At 33.9% G+C, this 20,373-nt stretch overlaps 1 protein-coding gene across 1 annotated transcript in view; it reads left to right on the forward strand.

Annotated features, from left to right (window-relative positions):
- LRP1B (LDL receptor related protein 1B) overlaps window positions 1–20,373 on the forward strand; it is a 2,013,404-nt gene that overhangs the window by 1,974,995 nt on the left and 18,036 nt on the right. Inside the window, exon 86 of the mRNA XM_046019480.1 lies at window positions 3,730–3,834. Within this exon, the coding sequence (XP_045875436.1) occupies window positions 3,730–3,834 (105 nt within the window). The remainder of the gene's footprint in view (window positions 1–3,729; window positions 3,835–20,373) is intronic.

Raw genomic sequence — 20,373 nt, forward strand, 5'->3', positions numbered from 1 at the left:
AAAGAGCTGTCTAATGGGAATACATATTAATCTTTGAGTTTTTATCTGATATTAAGCACAGTAGTCCAAAATTAGGAGAAGGAATAATGTATCCTAGGAGGCACCTACAATAAAAATGTCCAAGTTAGACTTTGGTTACCTTGCCTTTTGCCTTTTGGATTTAAGACCAAGTGACTGGAAAACAGAGCATCACTGCTAAAGGGTAATGCCGGTCAGGTTCTGTCATGAAACAAGTTTATGCCGCTGAGGTTATTAGAGTTCAGTTCTTACTCTAAACTTCTTTTCACAACCTTTTAAAAGAAGGACTTAAAAACACTGGAGTCCATCACTTGCCTTGCCGAGGAGTATCATAAATGAGAACATGAGGTAGAAAAGCATGACATCAAGGGTTCATCCCACGGCTTCCCCTGAGACAGCTCTGTGAGGGTGCCAGCCCTGAGTGATGTTGCTCTGCCAAACAAGGCCCAATAAAATTTCATTACAGACAGCAGCAACCTGTTTTTATTTTTTATTTGCTCGCATTTTAGAATTTACGCTAAGTATGATTTGTGTTATCATTAAGAATGACATTTACTCAAGCCCTCAAATTGGGTTATTTGAAAGTACTTTATGTTTTAAGTAAACTAATTGAAAATATGACTAATTATAAATATGTGCCTTTGATAAGTATATAAAAGCAAAGGCATTTTCATGTAAATGACCAAAATCATATTTGCTCCTTAAGCTTGTCAGTTCTTTGTGATGAAACTTGAGCAAGACAGAACTTGGTTTCCATGAGTGAACATATATTTTTCTCTCTGTCCAGTGCACCATATCAGAAATGCACTGTAGTCTCTTGTTTACAACTGCATTCCATTCACACAGGAAATAATAGATTATCATCTAAGACAGGCTATATGCCACAATTTCCTTCTGTTTACCTTGGAAAACTCATGCAGAGACCCACACCGTGTTTTCATTACAAGGGGGAGTTCCATATGAAGAAAGAAGGGCGAGACTCTTTGGGCTCTCAGGACTGCCCACTCTACTGAGAAAACTGGCTTTACCAACCTGGAAACACTAGAACCTCATAACCTGAGTAGGCCACAAATATCTAACGTTGTAGTTCTTGACTCTTAAAAGATCCTTTTTTGAAGAGTATGTCAAATAGATAAATATTAGTTGCTAACAAACAAGTAGATAATAAAAGCTTATAATAGTATAATACTTGATCAAATATACTATCTAACATATGAGAATGATAAGACAAACAAGACTGGGCATTCTGAAACTTATTAGACAAATTTCTCTTCATTTCTTTAACACTTTTCATCTTAGCATTAATGGCGTTTACAGTGATGGTAGAATTTCTGTCTCATAGGTAAGTAACTGATAATAAAACAACCACGACTGAGTTACAGTAAATCTTTTACATAAATAGGAGAATTCAAGCCTCCATGTATATGTGTGATGCCAAATAGTCAGCTGTGTTTCTAATGCACAGTCTATGAGCTGTCAACTAGAATAGATACTCTGTCAAGTGTAGTAAATATGATCTTTAAAAATGGAGCAAATTGTATATTTTTCTCTTTTGTTGAAATCTAAGTAAATATTGATGAAGAATGACTTGATCATAATTTTGAATAGCCTAAATAATACCTTTGCAATGTCAGTTGTTATGGGACTTCTTTGTGCGTATGGGACAACTGGTAATTAACTTTTGGAAAGTGATATATCACAAACTCTGTGTGTGTGTGTGTGTGTGTGTGTGTGTGTGACACAAGCCTCTAAGAAATGAAATTATGATGAAAACTGGCATTAAAATATGAGCTGAAGTCTTTGATGCATTATAATGATTTCAGTAATTTGTATTTCGCATTTGAAATATACACAAATGCCTGTCTTCAATTTAGGATTTAAAGAAGACCTTTAGAAGGAGAAAGGCAACATCTTTTATAACTCTTGAAAGCAGGAGTTTAAAAGCAATCAATACTTGGAATTTTTTTCTCTTTTAAAAGCTGATATTTGGTGTATAGTTATCCTTTTTTTGTAGGAAATCCTTTAATGTAAAATGAACTCTTTTTTCCTCTTTGATGTTGTCCTTTTGATAGAACAAGAAACTAACTTGCTGTTCTTTGATTTTCAAGTAGGCTGGGATGAAGGCAAGGAAAAGTCTCTTGGATCCATTTAACATATAAGACACTAATACCACTATGCATATTTGTCTCACTTTGCATCCATATTCTGATACCTCTAGATTTAAGACATTCTCTGTTAAATCTTGGAAATGTTAAACCACTGGTTTCTTCTCCATGTTGGTTCTACATTCATATATATCCATTCTGTAACCAATACATAATTGACTCCTGGCTTCTGTTCATCTTGAAAAGAATTACAATTTTAATATCTAGGCTCTTAAAAAATATCTTTAAATTAAACACCTGGAAAAATTATAAGCCATTTGGTGTATTTCCAGTAAGCTTACCACCTACAGGAGGTGAAATAAATATTCACAGAATAAATTAATCAGGATCACCAACTGATCATAGCAGGAATCTAACCAATCATTGGGAATTACACTTTGATGGATGTAACACAATAGATATCCATCATGGAAAGGATCAAAGTGATCAGTGATATTGCAATCTGATTTATGAGTCAAGCTTGTGACACCCACTGATTGCTTCATGGTACCTAGTGCCAACATGATCTCATCATCAGAATAGTGGCATGATCTGTTGTAATTCTGATTTGGGCCAAGGCTTGTATGATTCTATGACCCTACTTCTGATACAAGAGATCTCTCTATAATTTAGAATGTCGACACACCTTTGTCTGTTCCCGAACAATTTTCAATGTCCAATCTAATAGTATTTATTTATGTCAAAATATAACATGGCAAGTAAGAAATTTCTGTGTTTTTCCTTTTATTGTTATGCTTGTTTTTCCCCATGCAGCAATAGCCTTAGTGTTTATTCTTATTTCAGACATGTAATGTGTTGTAAATTAGAGTTGTTTTCATAAGTTTTCCAAGAAACCCTACCTCGTTACCTTGTTGTCAACTACATATTGTTCCTATTATACTACTGTTTATTTTTGCAATGAACATTGCAAGGTTTTTTTTATATGTCAGAGTAAAAAAAATGACAATTACAGTACATAATCAAAGAGAAGCAGTGGGACAAAATGACTATCAGATAATCCTATACTTTCTTATAAAACCTGGAATCTAAAACTCATAACAGTTTTTTTGGACCAGATTTTCCAGTTTACAAGAAATAGCTGAAGCAGTTGCTTCCAGAATATTAGATCATGTGGTTTATAATTCACACGGATGTCACCAAGCCCTGGTTATATGAAAAGGGAATAAGATCTTGATGCTAATGTTTCCCTGCAGTGTAAGTGCTAGACATTAAAGCATATTTTCACACATATATATAGCGATATTAAAATTTTATATTAAGTAAATGGGTTGAAAATTTGAAAATTACCAAAAGAAAACATTTGTCTGTCATCATTTTGTTAAAAAAAAATCTATCTATCTATCTATATCTATATATCTATATCTATCTATCTATATAGATAGATTTTTTTTGCCTCTAGGAAGTCTGTCTTTCTGAAAACTTTCTTTTAGCTAGGCATTCCATTACTCCTCTGTGATGAATATTCTCATCTGCAGAGAGTTTATGTCAGCTTTCAACAATAATGATGCCAGTAACAATGAGATTTCTCTCCTCTTTGTTGCTGCAGCTGCACTAATGGAAAGATTGCCTCTAGCTGTCAGTTATGTGATGGCTACTGTTACAATGGTGGCACATGCCAGCTGGACCCTGAGACAAATGTACCTGTGTGTCTGTGAGTATTATAGAATGTTATGGGCATTTTATGGTATGACTTTGTATGTACTTGGAATCTCTCCTCGATTGTTCTCCTTTCTTGGGGTAATACATTTTATTGGGGGGGGTAATGCTTTTTAAATGAATATTTCATGGACATCTCTGATCAAGTATTATTTCTTGGTGGCTCATATGCTGCAGAATCTCCTCCCTCATCAATTTACTAGTAATTTCATAAGGAAGAGCTCATTCAATTCTTAGCATCATACCCATTAAAGACATTCATAGATCTTTGAACTTGGAAATGCCAGGGAAAATTACTCTAATTTCATTGACATTATTCAGATATGGGAAACCCAGGCATAATCATATTTATGAACACTTGGTACTTACAACCATTCTTTCCAAAAGAACTTGTGGTATCTTTTCAAATATATAATGATATTTGATGTTTGTATCAGGTGTAGAGTGTTGTATTATGTAAGCCTATTAAGCCTGTGTCCACTTTGGAATTCATTAACTTGAATCTGGGTTTCTAAACGTTTGGAAAGAGTTGGAGATTCTCTGCTCATGAGAAAAATCTAGAATTTAGTATTTTTCCCTCTGTCCAGAATGGACAACTTGAAATAAAACCATTCCACTTATGTGGTTTCTATTTTGAGTTTTCTTTTATCACTGCTTGACTAGAAGGATGACGTCCACATAGGATCCACATCCACGTTCTGTCCCCATCTTGTCAGAGTAGCATGTGATGAGTGTGAATGAGAGAGAAATGAGCATACCTGATGAAGTTTTATTCATATGTTACTATCTCTGTATGAAATAATTTTGAAACATATTTAGGAAAAAAAAAAAGTTAGACGCTTTATTTAGCTGTATTTTACTGAAATTCTGCAGATGCTCTGTGGGGTTTAAAAGTCAGCGCTGTGACCAGAAAGAGAACCCTTGTGATCACTACTGTCAGAATGAGGGGATTTGCACTTTAACTGCGTTTAATGAGCCAAGATGCAAGTAGGTTTAACCTTCCACTTACCACTGCGCTTCGTGTGACATCATTTCAGGCCACAGTTCATTGGTTTAAGTCATGAACATCCACATGCATTTCACAGTGTATACTTAATCTCGGGGCTCATCTGTGTCACACACACTTAACCTTTGCTTCGCTCACCGACAAGTGTATGCACCACAGTCAGCTAGAGTGTCTGGAAATATAATGGAGGGAATGAAAAAGCTCATGGAACTGCCTAATAAAAACACATTTGCTAGAATAGTGGCTTTTAATTAAGGAAGTACAGAAGCAGGTGTTTTTAGACTATTGCTATAGTCTGTAGTGTATTTGGAATAGTGGCTTTTATTTAGTAACTGGCTGTCCATTTTAAGTACTAATGAAATAATACATTATTTGTTTTCCCATATTTTTACTGAGAACAATCTTACTTTAACCAGAAAGATTTCTTCATGGAAGAAATAGGTACATGGTAAAAATTTAGTTTCCTAATATTCGAATTTTTCTTTTTGTCCAAAACAAACAAACTCATTTCCTCTGAGAAATTTCAGGGACCACCTTTGGGGTAACTATTGATGTTCATCACAACGGAAGTAAATTTTGCACTTTGTATCTGAGCTTTAGAGATGGCTTATATGTGACATCGCCCATAATACCCAGTGTCATAAACAGAGGCCATGATTGGCACCTGATAGCAGCCCCAGGGTGGTGTCACAGTGTACTTATTAATGGTCATTAAAGCACAATTGTATTGAAATTCAGATGTTTCATTATCAAAGCTCTATGGTTTTGTTAAAAAATTATCTATACTGTTATTCAAGAAAATGTCATTCTTTAGATAATACTCAAAAAAAAAAGGAACTGATTAAAGTAAGCACATAGGAAAAAAATTGTATTCTTTCTTTCCTTTTTTTTTTTTTCCGGAAGATATTTGAATATGTCAAATCAATATTCCTACATAAACTACATCCAAAAATAATACTTTAAATGTTAGTCTACAAAATGTAAGTAAACTGATCTATTAAGGCATTGATTCACTTCTCAGGTCACACTCAGGTTTGTATCTTGTTTAAGTGAAGACAGAGGAGACTCTTCTTCAGTTCTACCTCAACCTGGCTCCACCCAAAATTCCTGCAGCCATTCGGCAAATATTTATAGACCCTGAAAGTGTGCTAAATCTTAGACAAGTGAAGATGAATTAAATTAAAACCCCACCATCAAGAAGCCCATTAATTAATGGGGTGAAAAATTTATAAACAACAACTTAACCTATAATAATGTAGGTGTGAACACAGGAAAAAAGAGAGGGCAATAAAGTCATAGCAGGGCAAGTGATTTGTTAACAGAAATGGATAGTTTATAGAAAAGGTGATTTTTTGTGGTTCACATAGTTCATGAAGTTCAGTGAGGTTGGGAAAAGCATTCTGAAAAGAAAGACAAATATAAGCAAAGATATGGATGTGAGACTTAGTGGCCTATTTGCAGAACTGTGAGTGGCTGCATATAGTTAGACTGAAGGGTGAATATAGTTGGGAACGGGAGGGATATGAGACATAATACTGAAAAGGTAAATTAGAATCCTATTTATGCCAAAGTTAGAGGATTACGTAGGATTCCAAAAAGAATGAATAGCCAGAGATCTGAGCTGAAGGAGTTGGCTTTTGAAGGTGACACTCATTGGCATGGGGGGAGAGCCCTGGAGATCAGCTGCTGGGACCCCACATGAGAAGATTTGGCATCACTTCTGGAGAAAAGTGACAAGTGCTTGAGGCTGCATAGGGCAACTGGAGGGTAGAAGAGCAAGGGCAAGAAATTCGTGGATATTTCAGAGTTAATAAGTCCAAAATGATCCTCGGCTAAACATTGATGTAGGTACTCATGATACTTCATGTTTGGGACAACAGTAATGCCTGTTCTGGGGCCCAGTCTTCATTATTCTTGTCCCTCTTCATTATGTCCAGGCAAAGTATACATAACATTTCAGATCACTCCTCCTTCCTCCCCATAAATAGGTCTAGGAACATATCTGCCGAGAGAATGCTCCTGTGTCCCCAGAATCGATATCTCTCATGGGAATAGCAGCCCGCAATAATGTTCTCTTCCACTTTTTACTCTTACGAAGTATCATCAGGGGCACCCAGCCCCTGATTATCACCGTTCAAGGTGATAATAAGAATATTTCATAAGTTCAGTGAGGAAAAATAAATTAATCGGAAAAGTTTAGAACAAAAACATTTTACTTCTGTGTATGTTTGTCATTATCTCTGTATGCATTTGGTTTTATGGAAATTTTGTCTATGCCTTTGTTTTTTAAAATCTAAAATTTATTCTGATGGTAGCAGTAATGCTTACTGAATCCCTCAAATAACTTAAGATATAAAAGAAGCATAGAAGAGATAATGATATTCTGCTATCATCCATTCATTAATCCATTTGCTAAATGGTTATTGATAACATAAGATGAATGAGACCCTGTGTAAATTTGGAAGAATAATTAGTAAGAGCTAAAACTGACTTAGCAAATACTTTCTACCAAGCACTATGTTAGGCACTTTACATATTTATGTAAAGTTATAATATTATGCTGTTATCATCATCATCATCATCATCACGTAATTATTATCCCCATTTCACAGATGATAACTCTGAGGTTACATACTAGGAAACTATGGATACCTGAGACTCAGATAATACTTGTTTGGTTCTGAAGTTCATGCCCCAGCTGTAACTCTTACTCTGTACTACTTCCTTTATACTCTACTAACTCCAGCATAGTTTTTACTTTGAAGAATTTAAAATTTATTTTGGTAGATGAATGGGATTTAAAAACCTTAAAATTCCATTTGACAATTGTTATAATAGTTAAGTGGGTGATGTGTTAAGGAAGGCATTTGTAATGGGGACTGGGTGTTATATGTAAGTGATTAATCACTAAATTCTACTTCTGAAACCAGTATTACACTATACCTTATCTAACTGGAACTTAAATTAAAAAAAAATAAAACAAACAAACAAAGAAATGTAACCAAAGTATTACAGGAAAATATCTCAATGGAGATCAATTAATGATTAGTTATTGGGGAGAGAAAAACTATAGATGAAGTGATATTTTCATAGTATTTTGAAAAAAAAAATGTGTAGTATTTGTACAGAAGGGAAATGACTAAAAACATTTCTTGAAAGAGGAAGAGAATAGGTCTGAATATTGTTGAATATTCAGAATAGGTCTGAATAGGTTGTTGAGAACAGAACATAGCCTACATGGCAAACTGGGAAGAGAGAAGACTAGAGAGATATATTGGGGTCAGTTGATGAAGTATATGTTATGCCACGACACAAGAGTGGGTTTACAGAAAGAAAAGTAGAGGATTAAGGATCTAGGAAATACCACTATTTGATTCTGTGTTACAAAGGAATCGGCAGAAGTAAATGAGAAAAAATAGAAATTGGGGGGAACTTGTCCAAGAGTAGATTCCTCCAGGTCAAAGGAGTAGAGAGTGTAAAAGAATTTGAAAAGAAAGAAAGAAAGAAAGAAAGAAAGAAAGAGAAAAGGAAAGGAAAGGAAAGGAAAGAAAAAAGAATAAAGATAGATCAACTCTAGATAGTTTAAAGAGGACAAAAATTATAACTTTTGGTTTATTGGATTTTACCATTGGATGGCCATTAAGGGAGATGTTTTGAAAGCTCTATATAACAGGGGAATATTGAGCCCTTGGGATATCTTTCTAGTGGTTGATTTTCCTTATAAGGGGAACTTTTTGGAAACATGGATTTCAGCCTCAGATTTCAATTGATAGTGGCCATGTATCTTTAATGAAAAGCTAGTATGTACTAGTTTATCTAAAAGCCTTACAGGAAACAAAAAATTGATTTAAGAGCTAAGATATAGTGCTTGCTTTCGTTTGTTGGTAGTACATTTCTTTTTTTCATAGAGTGGAAAACTATTTGAATGTGCAGATCTTATATACATTTGGAAAGTCTATAAAGTATTCAGATCTATGAAGGAGACAGATTTTTTTTTCCATATAGAAATTTTATTACTGTCTCCTTCAACTTAAGGAATAGATTTTTTCTTTGAAAGCCTTTGCTTTTGTCTCTTGATGGCCATTTTCTCTTATTACTATATGTGGAGGAAAAAGAAAACTCCATACCAAAGCCTAGACAAACACAAAATCTAGGAAATTTTTTATGCTTATTTAACAAGAATTTTGATAATTTTTAAAGTAAGTACATAACATTATTTTAAAACCAAATTTTTCAAAAATCTGATATGTATTTTGACAGCATTTGGGCTGCTTTATAATTTTTGTTGTGAGGGTTAGAAACTATTAATAGCGTGAAGAACTACTCAACTCAGTATCAAGTTAATAGTGTATTCCTAATTCTAAAATAGCTTGTTAGGGCCAGACTTTTATTTATATTGGATTTAACTTTCTTTAAAACATAGACTTACTTCCACAGCATTGTCTCCCAGCAATATTTAGAGTACATTTCATTTTCCAATAATAAAATCACATTTGTAGCATTCTGAACAGCATTCCATGTCAACATATATAATTAGAAGATTTTATTCTTAGTTGTTGTCCAGTGTTCCATTGTCTGCATTTTTCCTACTTTATTTAATCAACCATGTATCATTCAGTTATTAGGTATGTGGTTTTGTTTTTGTGTTGTGTTCTTTCGTTAACTTTTTTCCAAGGATAAAAACATGTATGAACTATCTTTGTACTTTCTCAATAGTTTTCTAGGATTAACACCCAGAAGTGGAAATATTGGGTCCAAAAGTATATAGACTTTATGAACGAAACTGATTTTGAGAAATTGACTAATGACTCTTTGTGTCCCATTTTCCTTGTCTATAAAGTGATGTTTGGACTAAGTGTTCACTTATGTTAAGTCTATATGGCACAGTATATTTAAATCTGAGTCCAATCTGATTTTTTTTATTTACAATCAGGTTTAAAATTGTGTTGGAGTCACAACCACAGATACAAATTCTCCCCCAAATCCTTCTAAGATACATACAAAGACACTGAGAAGACTAAATTTCCATTAGCAGCAATATTAAGAATAATGCAAAATCTGTTCATACTAGAATCCCAGGTGTCTGACCCTTGATTGGTTCATATTTTACCCTTTTAGAGAACAAATATACTTCAATCTTCTCTTCCTATACCCATTCATCGATAACCATTTATTGAGCACCTACTATAAACCAGACAACATCCTAGGCACCAAAGAATTTATCGGTGAACAAAACACAATATATGACTTGCGTAGCTTAAAGGCAAATGGTTACCTATTACTGATTGAATTTGTGTAATATTTACTTTTTTAAAATAGTAATCTGTGTAATTTGTATTCTTTTCCAAGAAGAGAAAAGGCAGTTTTTAAAAATATTTGTGTCATCTGAAAAGGGAGAACCAAAAAGATCTCTGATAGTGCATTGCTTCTGAAATCATATCAAATTCAGGCAATGACTGTTTTTAAAATGGCAAAACTCCAAGACATTTCTTATAATATATATTATTGCTTTTTGCCCATAGCAAGAACAATTCTCCATTTGGTCAAAACAAGATGACAATGTTAGTTTTTATGTTTTACTTCTTCATTTCAAACAAAAGCTAAAAATAACATACTCTGAGAATTTTCCCCCAATCTAATATTTTCCTTTTTTTTTTCTTTTTGGTTTTGTTAGATTTATATGGGTATCTGGTTTCTTGTTCATCTTTTTTTAGGAAAAATGGTTTTCCATGAAATTATCTCCTTTCTTTGATCATGTGTGTGTGAGACTATCTGTGTGCTTACATTGTTCATACTCCTCTCTGACATTCCATATTTTATGGATGGAATTGACTTCTCATCTTTGTGTGGCCTTTGGACATGGAATATATTTCTATGAAACTGGCCTGGGAATGCTGCCTGTTGTACACTCCATGGCCCCTTTAAATTTATATGTCTGTTTCTCTCTGGTAGTTTGTAAATTCCTTCAAGTAAGAAGTTGTGTATGAGTTATCTATTTTGCCCCAGTAGCTAGTATACATTCTGCATGTAGTATGTTCTTAGCTAATATCTTGGTGCCTTTTTGTACTGTGAGATCTGACAGCCTGTGATATGATTACTATCACCATAGTAATACCACTCTTACTTTGTTATTAAATTTTCAAAAACTGCAAGAGTCAGAAAAAATAGAAAAAAAAGGACAGTGGAGGCACCTGGTTGGCTCAGTAGGTTAAGCCTCTGCCTTTGGCTCAGGTCATGATCTCAGGGTCCTGGGATTGAGTCCCACATTGGGCTCTCCACTTGGCGGGGTGCCTGCTTCCTCCTCTCTCTCTGCCTGCCTCTCTGCCTACTTGTGATCTCTCTCTGCGAAATAAATAAATAAAATCTTTAAAAAACCAAAAGGACAGTAGGTGTGCCCTAATTTAACTTAGAAAACACACAAAGGAAGTCACTTCCTAAAGATTTGTAAAATAGAGGTTTTTAAATGCAGAAGGATGCAAAACAAATATATAAATACCAAAGGGACATTCATTAAGAGAGATCTGCATAAGGCCTTTTGTCATTTTCTTTCGTTTTGTGATTGTTCCAATCTAATTATTTTATTAAAAGTTCAGCATTATTTTCTAAGTCCTTAGGGTGAGAGAAACACATAAGGAAATGTACAGGTACTACAGAAGCCTTTGTCTGGACTTGTGGGAAGAGGATAATGAGTTCTGTTTCTGTCACAGATTTGAAAGAGATAGGAATTATTCTCTACATTCCAGCTAATTAAGGCCTTAGTTTCTCAAAATACTGGCCTTGCAGAACGGAGATACACCAATTGCTCTTCCCCAGTCTTGCTGTCAAGCTGAGCAACGCTCCTGCATGTGGACCATCGACCTTGTGGCCCCACAGAGAATATTTGAGAAGAGCCCAAGGAACTTGTCATGAGTGATTTCAAACAGATCACAACTTTTCAGCAGGGGTATTGAGCAATTCAACTTTAGTGGCCTGTATTGTCCCCATTTCAAGAGTCAGGTCATTGCACGTTCCTTATTTGCTTTCCTGCCCCTTGGCATATTTTCAAAGCAGAAAATATGGGATGTGCTTGTCTTTTAGAGTAGTAAAGGCGAAGAGAAGCTGTCACATCAATATCTATCCTTTATGATCCCAGGTAACAAGCTGTAGCTCGTCCTGACTTTCACATGCTAGTCGTGCTGTGGGGAAAACATGCAATACAGATATCACATCTTTCTGTGCAAATTTTAAGTCCAGTTTTTGCTTTGAGTATAGTGGCACTGCTTAACAGAGAACATTTTTTACGGAGTTACGTATATGGGGCAGCTATTGTTATAAAGCTTTGATGTTGTCACATTATCTTCCCTTGAGTTAGAGACATATAATCATATATGTGACTTCATATAATCAGCAAATCAGAATAAACAAAGAAACCAAGCACAATATAACTTCATAATATTTTCATTGGTTAATACTACCTCTTTAACAATTTAAATTTTTTCCCTCTCTACTTAGATTGCTTTCCCCAGATTTTATTGTTATAGAAAATAATCATAATTTCAGATACTTTTAACAACAAAGATTTATTTCTTGCTCGTATTCCATGCTGGAACAAGTTAAAAAAGTGTATCAGTCAGCCTTCGACCTAGTACCTAATCCCAAACTAATTTTATACACTTCCAAGAAAAGGATCAGGGACATACTGTTTAACTAGCAACATTGATTTAAGGGTAAAAAAAATAAAGATTCTTCATACTATCACTATTCAAGATAATACGTTCTTTCTCCTTTTTTATAATAAGATAGTAACAGAAAGAAGTCATTATGTTAAAGGAGTTTAAAGCCTTAAGCTAATACTTCTTCCAGTGGGCATTACAAATAAGAAATTACAATTATATAGATATTGGCATGATATATACAGTCTTTAAATTTAATAATTTAATATTCATAATATCATCATCTGAGTTAAATTAAGTTAAATGATATGTAAATTTTATATACATCATTATGTCATTTAATCTCCCAGGGAAGGTTTTGGGATTTTTTTTTTTTTAAGCTTCTATAATTATCAATTTACCTCCTCCCCTCCCAAAAAAAAAGAAGTGAAGAAGGAAAAATCTTTTGAGGCAGTAAAAAAGGAAGTGGATTTAAGAGGAAAACAAAGGTAACATCATATGAGACCTCATCTACAGACAATGTGTGGCAAAGCAGGAAGTATCACTCACTCACTCTCTCCATTTTTATGAACTAAAAACTGAAATGGATGAATTGCTGAAGGATACATCCTTTTTGTGAGGAGGGGAGACTAGATTACAGTACAGGTCTGTCTGATTCCCAAATTCACCCATGCTGTTTGTGTCCCAGCATACACTTTAGTTTCAGACAACAGTTTAAATTAATTGATTGAATTAGATTACATTTAATTTAATACCAATAAAAGGTTTCCATGCCAAAAATTTTATAATTTTTGTCATAGAAGGAAAAACATTTCTTTGTTGTCTGTATCCTGAGACAAGAACTGAATTATTACACAATTTATATCATTGAATAAGTAAAAATTTTACATGCCCAAGTTGCTAGGATGTGATCACCTGATTTTATAGAGGGAAGAATTAATAAATGAAAGGGGGAAGTGGGGGAAGAGGGAAGCAAAAAGAAAGAAGGAAGAAAATATTTGCCTATTACTGTGTTCTTTTTTTTTCCATTTTATTTATTTTTTCAGCGTAACAGTATTCATTCTTTTTGCACAACACCCAGTGCTCCATGCTAAACGTGCTCTCCCCATTACCCACCACCTGTTCCCCCAACCTCCCACCCCTGACCCTTCAAAACCCTCAGCTCGATAGCTTATCTAAATATTACTGTGTTCTTACATATGAAGTGTTTCCCGTGGTGGATCAGTATTCCTTTCAGTGAGAAATGGCCGATTGGTACCCAGCTGAAAGCATATTCTTATGAATGGTGCTGTATATTCTTCATAGAATGAGTACAGCACATATATCTCTATATATGTGTATTCGTATGTGTTCAACCATGCATCCTCCATGCCTCATGGATTCATTCATTCATTTTGTCAGCTGGCAAATATTGATTAACCAGATACACACATTGACTACGTGCCAGATACTGTTCAAGAAATGAGAGAATACAAAGATGAATGGTAATCTCCACTTTAAAGTTAATCACAGTCTAGCGTAATTATGGGCAAATGCATACTTAGATATTCATGAATGCATATATAGAGAGCAAAAAATAGAATGTACCAAATTTATGATTACATGTTGATCAAATGCATAAAAATATTTAGAACTACCCCCAAATGGCAGTATTCTCCATAGTGAAAAATACTACCAAAATACTGTGTAGCATTTTAGATTTATTGAAGACATTTTTCTCTACTTCCTGAATCAATTTTTAGCCCATTGCCTGCATAAACCTTCTCACCTTGAGTCAGAAAAGTAATCTAACACTTGGATTAAGAAAGATGTATGTTAATGGGCATCTTTTGTTCTAAAACTTCCTATATTTCTATCTGCATCATACTCCTATAAATGTTGAACAAATCTGGTGACTGTTGTATGACTAATTAACTTTTGTACAGCATACACAAATTTCTTAATTCATACTGAAGCTTGACTTTAGCAATTAATCTATCTCATATTTCTTTTTTTAATTACTTCTTTTGTTTTTAAAACAAATATTAAAAAAAATCTTTTGAAAGCTCAGGTCCTAGATTTTAAGGAAGCCTAAAAAGCTGTAATTGGGGGTGCCTGGGTGGCTCAGTGGTTTAAGCTGCTGCCTTCGGCTCAGGTCATGATCTCAGGGTCCTGGGATAAGTCCCGCATCAGGCTCTCTGCTCGGCAGGGAGCCTGCTTCCCTCTCACTCTCTCTGCCTGCCTCTCTGCCTACTTGTGATCTCTCTCTGTCATAAATAAAAAAAAAAAAAAAAAAAAAAAAAAAAAAAAAAAAAAAAGGCTGTAATTGGAAAGTTGGTATCCACACTAATACAAGATACTAATACAAGGTCACTTAACAACAAATGGCTGGTGGGAAGCTTTGGTGATACCTTTTGGTAGATAAATGGTAATCTTGTGAGTAGAAAAAAAAATGCTGAAGTACCAGAAAGCAGAAGTCTGTTTTTAATGTCAGAATCATTTTTCAGTGATTTAGGTTATAAATTAGCATGACTAACATCAATATCTCAGCTCATGAGCAGTGCAATAGAAACTAATTTTTTTTTAGAGAATTAAAGTTATATTGGACTTAAAGATATTCACATACTCAAAACGTTATGGTAACACTTTCCGATCTTCCTCCCATTGCCCCAGATTTGTATGGGATTAATATGCCTTGAATAATACTTAATAGGTGCAATTGGATATGCCAGACATCCTCATAATAATGTAAGATTTCACCATCCTGTACCACAGAAGCCCTAAGAATTAGGAAGGGCCTTCGTGAGGTTGTTTTTTGTTTGTTTGTTTGATTGGTTTTTAATAGAAAATTCTTTATTGCATATCCTTATTTTGTACTAAATCACAAAATATGGCAAAGTAGTTACTTTGTGTTCATGGCACTAAGAGAATTCCACCCCCCACGGTTTGCTGTCTTTAAGACAGTCGTGGGATTGGTCTTTGATCTGGGCAATGTATATAGAGAGCTCTCTACTGATATTACAGCATGCATTGTTTTTCCTCTCACCTTTAGCTATAGCATTGTAACCACTGTTTCTAACCTCTGCTTTTATGTCTTCAGTTACACCCACCATATTACTTAATACTAATTTTATGACTATTCCTTTTAGTTTTCATTTGGTGCATGTAATGTATTCAGTGAAGTAGAAATTGTCTATCCACTCTAAAAGAACACCTCATGCCTTTTTGATCTGCTTTCAATAAAATTTTCTGGAGAGTATCTAGATGATAAAAATTTTCCATTACTAGGGATTTCTTTTTTCTTTTTTTTTTTTTTTTTTTTTTAGTATTTATTCAGTCATCATTTCACACTTTGGTAGCCATTTCTGCTCAAGTGGCCTGTGCAGAATTTTATGTTTAAACATTTCTAACTTAAACCACCCAATCTTAGCAAACTTCCTTTTATGGGTAATTACTTGGCAAACTAGATTTCATCTTTTCTTTTATAGTCCTCCTTACTTCTTAAAATAAATCATGTTAAATAATCCATTCTGTTAATTTTATTTCTTTCATGGCCACCTCTTCAATTTCTTATTAATTTTTATTTTCCTAAAATAATTGTGGGTCAGAGTTTGTTTAATATCCATTTTTTTTTACTTTATCACTTTAACAATTTTCAGAAACCAATACTCTTTCTGCCCCAATTCTCTTCTATTAAAGTAAGATAAGTTTTGTCTTACTAATTTTATCAGCATAAATAACACAATAATTTAATGTAATGTTTTCAAACTATGTATTATAATATGCTCTTATAGAGTAGAATAGAGTATACTTGTAAAAACCAACTAAATTCAAGCTTCTACCTTAAGCTTTCTGAAAAAAACAAAACATGGTAATCCCTAGCTGTTGCCATGTAAGAAGTAACAGTTAAATTTCGATTGAGACTAGTACTGCATAAATAGAAATTGTAGTACAAATTGTATGTAAAAAATACCAAATAAGTGAAAAAAAGAGTGAATAGTTTTGGAAATTCAAACCGCACTGAGTAATAATATAGATAAATTTATAGATAATGTATCTTTAAAGGTATATTAGACACATTTACAATATTTTGGAACCAAAATAAAAATGTGAAATTGATATCAAGAAGGATGTAAACACTTTTTAATAATATGTTCCTCATTGTTACTGCGGGAGACATAATGTTAAATATTACTGACCACAGGTCTGAGCCAATATGGTAATTCCTACAATTTTACTACTTAAAAAAAGATATTATTTCCTTTTGTTCAGACAGTGTTTTGAGTTTCCTGTTGAGGGACTAGTACTCTCCTGGACATGAAAGAAAGGCATTTCTTCCTACTCCTGCATTGAGTTAGAAGGATCAAGGCATTGTCGCAGAAAACAATGAAGAAATAATAACACCACGTTTTATTTCTACCACTTATTAGCTATTTTTCTCTGGCAAATTATCCGAACAAGCACTTCCTCATTTCACACAGTGAATAGTTCCAACTCCTAGATTATTATAGAATTGAATAAGAGTATTTTTCATATGAATGTATTTATCCTAAGATCTGGCACAAAGTTAGCAAATGTTAATTGGACCTTATGCAAAATTTCCCATTAAAGTTAGGGTAGGAAATTTGGGGGACATGTTACAAAAAATATGAATCATTATGAATATATGAAATAATTTTAGCTCAGAAAGTTGTGAAACAATAAAAGATTAAAAAGTGTTTTAAAAAAGTGTTTTATGATAAAACTACAAACAAGTAAATAAATATCTAGATAACTGTCTATATAACATTTTGCAATACTACTGTCTGCAAAGAAAAGGGCACAAAAAGGTACTGTAAGAGTATAAAGATTCAAAGTTAGGAACACCATGCAAAAGTAGTCATAATGTCAACACTGAAAGACTAAAATTTGCCCAACTGGCAAAAATATTTTGCTATGACTTTCATTTTTTTAAATTTTCTTTACATAAATATGGAAGTTCTACTATATAAATTTGGTGCACAAAATGCTATATTTTTTATTTTTTATTGAAGTTCTTGGAGCACAAAAGGATGGATGACACTATGCATGAGTTTTCTAAGGTTTCCTTAATCCCTTTGTGCCATTTTTCCCCCCATGAGACTTTTTTTTCGTTCTAAATGCCTCAGTCTTCATGGTTGATAAGGGCAGCCTACCACGTGTAAAGAAGAGGAGAAATTCAATTCCAAATAGCTTTAAGGTTCACCATTGAATCTTACTTTGGTCAGAAAAGCCCCATGACCTTTAAATTTGATGAAAAGAGGGAGTGGATATTAATCGCATTATTTTATTTTGAAGTTCTCCCAAAGCAAATGACTCTAGACGACATTTCTACAAAATGACATTTGTGGTCCATGTAAGCTGATCCTTGTTACATGGTGAAAGGCAGTATCTCAGATTTTAATACACCTTTAGTGTTTTGTATCTGATAGTCTCAATTCTCAATCACTGTGCTACTACAGAGCTAGCATTATTTTAGACAGACTAAAATTTTTACTAGTCTTCCTAGTAATATCTTTTTACTATTGCCTTTACACAAAGGTAATCCTTTGTGCTATAGAATATACATTATATGTTTATTAAAAAAAAAAAATTTGGAAGGGGAGGCGAACCATAAGAGACTATGGACTCTGAAAAACAACCTGAGGGTTTTGAAGGGTCAGGGGTGGGAGGTTGGGGGAACAGGGGGTGGGTAATGCGGAGGGCACGTTTTGCATGGAGCACTGGGTGTTGTGCAAAAAGAATGAATACTGTTACGCTGAAAAAATAAATAAAATGGAAAAAAAAGAATATTACAATTGAAACAGAGTACATTCTAACTATACAATAATTTCACAAACTTTTAAAGGGCACAGTAAATTAACTACACAATTCATATAGTAACATTCAGATGAGAATTAGTTACCTAAATCAAAAACCTAGCCAGCTTTCTAGTACTAATGTAAAGAACCTCTGCCAATATAATTTAATCTTTTGAACAATAATTCTGAGCATAAATATTATTATTTTCATCCTAAAAATTAAAAAAATAATCAAATAATATTTGATATAAGGACAAAGTCTTTGGGATTATAATAATAATTTGTCTCAAATATTTCTTGAAGTGTGATTTGTGGAATTACTTGCATCACTTGAATCACTTGAACACTTGAACAATTTAACACTTTGTTAAAATAAAGATTTCTGACCCAGACTTCAAACTGTTTAATGAAAATCTCTGGTAATATGGGACTCTAGAATTTCAGTTTTAGCAACTTTTTTCAGTTTGATAATCATACTTCTGTAGAACATAAATGAAATATCATAAAATATGTTATAATTAAAACTTTTATACATATAACTATAATGAAAGTGGAAGAATAAAATTAGGAAAAGAATGCAGCAGTAGATAATCATTCTTTTTAAGGTCAGTAGCCTTAGAGAGAAGGGAAGAAGTAAAAAATAGTGTGAAATCTATAAAGCTTTACCAGGCAGCTATTGACTTCAAGAAACTGCTAGGAGCCATAAAAAAAGAATGGAATCTGGGCGCCTGGGTGGCTTAGTGGGTTAAGCCGCTGCCTTCAGTTCAGGTCATGATCTCGGGGTCCTGGGATCAAGTCCCACATCGGGCTCTCTGCTCAGCGGAGAGCCTGCTTCCCTTCCTCTCTCTCTGCCTGCCTCTCTTGTGATTTCTCTCTGTCAAATAAATAAATCTTTAAAAAATTAAAATAAAAAAAAAGAATGGAATCTTGCCATTTGGAACAACATTGAGGGTATAAGCTAAGTGAAATAAGTCAGAGAAAGACAGATACCATATGATCTCACTCATGTGTGTAATTTAAGAAACAAAACAGATGAGCAAAGGAGAAAAGAGAGATATACACACAAACCAAGAAACAGACTCTTAACTATAGAGAACAAACTGATGACTACCAGAGAGGAGGTGCATGGGAGGATGGGATAAATAGAGGATGGGCATTTTACAGTACATTTATCATGATGGGGGAAAAAAAAAAAGAAAAGAAAACAACAACAATGAAACCCAGCCCAGAACAATATCTTTATATGATGATGTAAAAAAAGGATAAAAGATAGCTTAAATAAATAAGTCTCTCTCTACCTCTTTCTCTCTTTCTGTATCCACATTCCAACAATACTTAGTTAAAATTCACCAACGTGTTTAAAAAGTTAAATAATTCAGACTGTCATAGAGATAAACATATAAGAAAAGGGGGATTTTTGTTGTCTTAAAGTTAAGGATAGTGGAAAACAGCCTATAGAATAAGTGTAAAAGGAATGACATAGAGGTGTTTGTTCTGGTAAGAAATAAAAAATGGGGGTGGGGGATGCTGGGTAACTCAGTCAGTTAAGCACCCAACTTTTGGTTTCTACTCAGGCAATGATATCATGGCTCATGAGATAGAGCCTCGAGCTGGGCTCTGCACTCAGCAAGAGTCTGCTTGGATATTCTCTCCCTCTGCCCCAACGGCTGTCTGAGAATTACTGGCAGGGAGCACAGGATTGCAACAGTACAGATTAAAAATGACTAGGGCATGGACTATAGATTTTGCTTGAGGAATAATGAAAAAGAGATGCCAGAGATACTATAGTCAGCAGGATAATGCAAATGATTCAGTGAGGAATTGGACAGGAAATTTTGATGATCTTCAGACATTCTTCTTGCTAAATGCTCTGCCATTAATGGCTTTGATCATTGTAGTCAACTCAGGGTATGAAGATTTATGAATTTCTATAAAGATGGTAAAAATACCTGGTCTTAAATCAACCACTGGAAGAAGAACTCATGGAGCAGCAAATGCCTTAAGTAGTCATTTTGTAAGGTAGGCAACAAGAATAATGATTTCTATTTGATTTAATATCTCAAAAGAGATTATTTTTA

The sequence above is a fragment of the Meles meles genome, chromosome 9 (genome assembly GCF_922984935.1).
Source record: "Meles meles chromosome 9, mMelMel3.1 paternal haplotype, whole genome shotgun sequence".
Taxonomy (NCBI): domain Eukaryota; kingdom Metazoa; phylum Chordata; class Mammalia; order Carnivora; family Mustelidae; genus Meles; species Meles meles.